General features: G+C 35.7%; 1 protein-coding gene across 1 annotated transcript; it reads left to right on the top strand.

The window, feature by feature from the left end:
- The first annotated feature begins 733 nt into the window (after window positions 1-733).
- LOC111991897 (probable metal-nicotianamine transporter YSL7) lies at window positions 734-6093 on the top strand. The gene is made up of 6 exons (XM_065772401.1): window positions 734-1324; window positions 3724-3878; window positions 4045-4142; window positions 4229-4363; window positions 4510-4699; window positions 4781-6093. Exons 1-6 carry the CDS (start codon window positions 928-930, stop codon window positions 5891-5893), a joined length of 2088 nt encoding a protein of 695 aa, XP_065628473.1. The 5' UTR covers window positions 734-927; the 3' UTR covers window positions 5894-6093.
- Window positions 6094-6942: the final 849 nt, after the last annotated feature.

Here is a 6942-nt window from a genome sequence, read left to right as displayed (position 1 = left end):
TTTAAAATATGCATCCTAGTTGGTTGATACCTATACAACAACTACGGGAAACTATTCAAATTCTAGTACAATTTATTTGTTTATATCCTATCAAATTATTATTATTTTTGGATAAATAATAACACAAAATCAACAACCTCCCACCATTATGATCTTTTTTATTTATTTAAAATATGCATCCTACTAGGTTGATACATATACAATACTTATTGAAAACTATTTTAAATTATAAAATAATTTTTCTATTAATTTTTAATTAATAATTTTTTCATGAGGACTCTATTTATTTATTTAAATATATGTGATTTTAAATTTAATTATTCCGTACATCCAACGAGATAGCGACTATATGCCAAAAATGTGATATACAAATTCAATAAAAATGGGACAATATCTGTATTGGTTTTATAGACAAGTGTTCAAGTCAATCCTGTCCCAACACGCAACTTGCATTAGTCGACGGCCGTCAGTCTCACTTGGCCACTACCTCGTGTTCGGACTCCCAAAAAGTCTAGTGCAACGACTTTTCCTTCATAACTAGACCATTCCTTATTCCCAGGAGGATTATGCTAGTATCACGGGAAGAGTACCATTTGTATAGTAATATACCCGCAGTGAATAGTAAAAAAATAATTTTATATGAATTTATCATTATATTTTTACGACTCTCAACTCGTAATATGGGTGAGCAGTGGCACAAAATATGTCATTTTACGTGGCAGTAGCATAGCTCGTCCCCATAAATGCTAACTTTTCCTTCACGCACGCTCGTGGTCTTGATAAGAACAGCAGCCTCGATTGTCGGTCTCTAAGTTCATAGTGAAATAATAATTCCATTATAAAGCACCACTCCACCACCGGCTTTATTTTAGATTCATTCACATACTTGAGAGTTGAGATTCCAACCCATAAAAAGGAAAAGAAGTTATGGGTAAAAATGAGAGGGAGGAGAATGGTTTTGATCCAGAAAATCACAACCAGGAGGAAGGGGAGAAGAAGAAGCATCTGAAAGAAGAAGAGCTGTCAGTGGAGAGGGTATTTGAGAACCAAGAGGTGCCATCATGGAGAGAGCAGCTGACAGTGAGAGCCTTTGTGGTGAGCTTTGCGTTGAGCATACTGTTCAGCATCATAGTCATGAAACTCAATCTCACCATAGGTATTATACCTTCTCTCAATGTCTCTGCTGGACTCTTGGGCTTCTTCTTCGTCAAGACTTGGACCAAGTTACTTCACAAGTCTGGCCTTTTGAGACAGCCCTTTACAAGGCAAGAAAACACTGTTATCCAGACCTGTGTTGTTGCCTCCTCCGGAATCGCCTTTAGCGGTATGCTTTCTTTTCTTTTACCCTTCACAACTACTCTACTTTCTTGTTTTGATATTATTTCTGAAATAAATTAATTGGATTATTTAGAAGTCGGGTTTTTGTGTGATGGCAATATCTCTTCCACTAAAACCGACACTTTACTGGTTTTAGTCGAAAATCAATCATTAAGAAAGAAAAAATATAGAGTAGGGTAGGAATTTTAATTTGTTCATTGAATAATACGAGTTAAATGGATTTTAAGTAACGAAGGGTTTTGAGAATATGTGTGGGCAAAACCATTGAATTAACAAATTTATTGCAAACTTATCAGTATCAGGAATCACTGGACGGCATTAGAGACTCACACGTCACTGATTTTTGGACATATTTTGATTTTATATAATTAAGGAGTCAAAAAAATTGGCTGCTACTTTTTTAAAAAAAATTGATGAGTCCAAGGAAAAACAAACGCATATCATCAAACCTTTCCTTTTCCACTCCTAGAAGAGAATATTTTAGTGGGTCTAATTAGTTTAATCGATGAAGTCTCTAATCATATGGCAAACCTCATAGTTTTAAATCTTATTATCTCTTATAAAAAATAAAGTCCATCCTAGCCAAAATATCTCTATTAGTTTTGATGAAGGGGAAAAAAAGTTCCACCCATCATAGTAATAAATATTGAAGTGTGCCAATGTGTTTCTATTAGTTTTGTTAAAAGGAAAGCAACTGCAAGTTTTATCTTATGTAATGTGCTACCCATATAGTATAGTATTATATAGAAAAAGTGGAATGAAAGTCCTTTTTTTTAAGCTCCATAATTATCCGGTTTTATCTTGTCTCTTTTCATAGGATGATGCATGTGGACAGTGAAATGGCACATGCTTCCATAATCTTACCTCCAAATCATGCACAAAAAACTTAATTGTTTTGTAACTTCGAAGAAAGATTCCAGTTCCCCCATATACAAACAAATAAATAAAATAAGAAGAGCATATGGAAAAACTATGATAAAATGAGGGAAGAAAAAAATTTAAGTGGGAAAAAGCATGTAATCTTCCTTTACACATATTCTTAAAAGGTTCATTGTTATCCATAGGCCATTTTAGTCCTCATCTTGGTTCCCACTGACCATGATCTTGTATTTGTGGTTTGAGAGACAGGCAGAAGTTATTTGCTACTCTCTTTTTTTTTTTTTTTTGGGTAAAATAACCGAATTGTATTAGAAAACAAAACGAAGTAATACAGTGGGGAATCCATACGCAAAGCTTTCCAAAATCTGGCAGCCCGAGAGGTGTTCACGACAAAGCCAGCAAAAGAGATTTTCACTGCCCACTTACACAAGGCCTGAGCCAATACATCCCTGAGGACCCAAACAAAAATACAACTCAAAAGAATGTTAGAGATTGATTATATCCTAAATTAGGCCTTGCACTTTCCAGTTGGAGTGTGTACCTCCTAAAATAAAAAAGACAATAAATTATTTTGAATCACCCTCAAAAATTACTCTGGGGAAGTACAAACATACTGCTCTTTTATAGTTGAAGAGCTTTGTAAGTAACACCTATCACTCTTTCATGACAAGTAGTTCATTCTAATACACTTTTTTTCCCCTTTTGCATTTTTCATTTCCACATTAAGATGTGTTTTTTTTTTGGTCGTAACATATAAAATATATCCTGCGCTAATCAAAATTATTTTTATAATATACAAAGAGCTGAAATTTTTAACTTCAGTGAAAGTGTGGGTGTAAATGAGGCTAGTTAAATATATCATTGGGATGTTTCAGCTTGGTTGAATTTTAAAAATAGTGGTTACCTTTAATCAAATCCCCACTTGCCCTTGCAAGTTTCATTTGAATAGACTTGACAAAATTGAGCTTTGTTTTTTTGTATCTGGCAGACCTGCATTATTTAGTAGCTTAGTACACATCTCAGCATAAATTTAATAAAGCCTAAGCTCAGTTGTTTTTCTGTGGCAACTGGTGGCCCCTTTTTCTATCATTGCATTAGAGTTCTCTGATCTTGTAAGTCCATAATCAACATAGGTACTTCAATTTTTTAAGCCCTAATACTTTCAACTTGGATACTGTTTATCCAAAAATAAAAGTTGTGTCAATAACCTATGTAATATATGGTGACTCCTTAAATATATATGAGATTTAATTTTTCCTTCTACCTTTTTTCTTGTACAAAGATATGTTTAACTTGTCTATATATCATCTGGAAAGTGGAGTGTTGCACCAAAACTCCAAGTTTTGTTGTGTGAAGTTTCTAAACATGTTTCATGATGAAAATATGACCCAATCTATACGACGAAAAAAAATTATTTTTATAATTTAGAATCAATAACATTTTTCTCGAACTTGACTGTTACTGGTAGACTGAAAATTCTATCTTTTAATTGATATGTACTGACAGGAGGTTTTGGAAGCTACCTCTTTGCAATGAGTGAACGAATAGCCAAACAATCAACAGATACCCTTGATTTCAAAAAACTATCTTTGGGATGGATCATTGGCTTTCTCTTTATAGCCAGCTTTCTTGGACTCTTCTCGGTGGTGCCTCTTCGAAAGGTAAGCAGAATACTTGTGCATGTTCAGTGAATATAAACCACTTTTCATTGACGGGGAAAAAAGAAAAGAAAAGAAAAACAACTTTGGAAATAAGTTCATTGAACACAAGTAAACTTTGTCATAGTGCTTATTTTTCTTCAATGATGTGGATTACTGTTGGTGTCAGATTATGATAATAGACTTCAGACTGACGTATCCAAGTGGTACTGCAACTGCTCATCTTATCAACAGCTTCCACACACCTCAAGGAGCCAAGCTGGCAAAGTAAGGCAGTGTGGCACTTAATGGCTTCTAGTTAAATGCGAAATGAAAATTTACAATATCTTTCTTCGATGATTCTACTTTTCCAGGAAACAAGTGAGAGAGTTGGGCAAATTTTTCACCTTCAGCTTTTTATGGGGTTTCTTTCAATGGTTCTATACTGCAGGAGATAATTGTGGGTTTGCAAGTTTTCCTTCATTAGGGCTTAAAGCATTTGATAACAAGTAAATCAATAGCTACCCCCCACTTTCCTTTTAATAAAAAGTTCGTTTTACTTTATGCAAAGAATAAATTGCATTAGTAGGCTTTTTGCTTCAACTAAGCCTCTTTATGAATGTTTTGGCTAATACTAATTTGTGATTATCTGCAGATTTTTTTTTGATTTCTCAGCAACATATGTTGGTGTAGGAATGATTTGCCCCTATATTGTAAATATATCAGTTCTGCTTGGAGGGATTATTTCTTGGGGTCTGATGTGGCCCCTCATAGAAGATAGAAAAGGTGACTGGTATAGTGCAGACCTCGGCTCAGGCAGCTTCAGTGGTATTCAAGGTTACAGGGTAAATTCCCACTCAAAGAGACAATTTCATGAAGGCTTTTTTATTTATTGAAAAAAATTAATTTTTTATAGCTTTATACAGGTATTTATCGCCATAGCCATGATCCTGGGAGATGGTCTATATAACTTCATCAAGGTTCTAAGTCGAACCCTCTTAGGTTTGTTTCATCAGCTCCGGTACAAAGATGTGAGCTCTGAACTCCCTGTTGCGGACCATTCTTCTGATGTGAGCTCTCAGTCTCAGCTCTCATTTGACGACAAGCGACGGACCCAACTCTTTCTCAAAGATCAAATTCCAATAATGTTTGCCGTTGGAGGCTATGTTGCTATTGCTGCAATCTCTATGGCCACTCTTCCACATATCTTTCACCAACTCAAATGGTATTACATATTGGTCATCTATATATTCGCACCCGCATTGGCTTTCTGTAATGCATATGGTTGTGGGCTCACTGATTGGTCCCTTGCATCCACATACGGAAAGCTTGCCATCTTTACTATTGGAGCATGGGCGGGTGCCGCACATGGTGGAGTTCTTGCAGGCCTAGCAGCTTGTGGAGTAATGATGAACATTGTCTCGACAGCCTCTGACTTAATGCAGGATTTCAAGACTGGCTACCTGACACTGGCTTCACCCCGCTCTATGTTTGTGAGCCAAATAATCGGCACAGCAATGGGCTGTGTGATTTCCCCTTGTGTGTTTTGGCTATTTTACAAGGCCTTTGATGACCTTGGGCAACCTGGAAGTCAATACCCTGCTCCTAATGCTGTTGTGTTCCGCAACATGGTTTTGTTGGGGGTAAAGGGCTTCTCAAGTCTGCCAAAAAATTGCCTTCTACTCTGTTATCTGTTCTTTGGTGCAGCCATTGTGATCAATTTGATTAAAGATTTGGCGGGTAAAAAGTGGGGACGGTTCATTCCACTTCCAATGGCAATGGCAATACCTTTCTATATAGGATCATATTTTGCCATTGATATGTGTCTTGGAAGCTTAATATTGTTTGTGTGGGAAAAAATAAACAAGGCCAAGGCAGATGCTTTAGGACCTGCGGTAGCCTCTGGTCTGATATGTGGGGACGGGATATGGACTTTGCCTGCTTCTATCCTTGCTCTGGCTGGGGTTAAGCCACCAATTTGTATGAAGTTTCTGTCAAGAGGGAATAATGCTAAGGTTGACAAATTCTTAGGATCATAGGGCTAAGTTTAGTATACAAGAAATGAATGTGAAGTCAACCTGGTGCATCCAAGCACTTGTAAAATAACACTGAATTCTTTTTAGCTTTAATTTCTTGTGTGGGGACAAGAATAGGTATAGCAAAGCAGCCATAAATGTGATCATAAGATTATGCATGTTTTTACCAGACTTTATTACCAGGAAGGTAAATTTTTACTTCATCTCTTTTTCTCTCTCTCCCTTGTGGGCAGACGTGAATATTTTTTCTGAAATATTGGATAACTTCTTTTCTTTGCTGCTTACATATCCCTGTTTTTCCACCACGTCTCCCTAGGTGGCTTTGACTTACAGAGAAAAATTTTAAACGCTAATGTTATGGCTGGTACAGATTATGCTGTTAGTGTAACTGAGAATTGATATTTTGTGAAACTTCGTGGGGATACATTTGCATCATCTGTCTAGGCAAAGATGAGAATTGCTTGAAGAATTTGACAGTGTAAGAATTAGTTGAAGAATTTGACGGCTTGAAAATATAAATTGAGTAAAATATTGTTACGGATGACATGAAATTGCTTGGGATAAGTTGAAGATGGCAGCAACAACCTTAACTAATTAGAAGTCTTATTAGATTTGGATGAGTATTAGTTGTTGGTTTTGAATAATATTACTGTGTTAGTTTTATTATAAAGCCTACGTTTGATAATAGCAATCTAATGAATATTCAGCAGAAAATTGTTAGCAGTAATGCTAAGTTCGCAAGATGAGTAATTTGAGTATGCGTTTATTTATAAATCATAATATTTAAATTCTAATTTTAAAAGGATATATGAAAAGCGTTAGTCACACTTGTATTATACTCTAAAAGAACTAGATTAGTATAACAATTGGGACTCCTTGTATCACTTATGAACCGATCAAATCTACACAATTAAGGTATGAAATTCACAAACGGCTCATTGGGATTAATTGTCATCTTGTTAACATCAACTTGCAAACATTATTACCAAGTCACATCCCTGAGGATGTTCTTATTTCCAAATTCAAGTTGGCCTTTCATCCTCCATCTTGAA

This window comes from Quercus suber, unplaced genomic scaffold, assembly GCF_002906115.3.
Source record: "Quercus suber isolate HL8 unplaced genomic scaffold, Cork oak 2.0 scaffold_58, whole genome shotgun sequence".
Classification (NCBI taxonomy): Eukaryota; Viridiplantae; Streptophyta; class Magnoliopsida; order Fagales; family Fagaceae; genus Quercus; species Quercus suber.
This window is presented reverse-complemented; position numbering and strand designations above follow the sequence as displayed.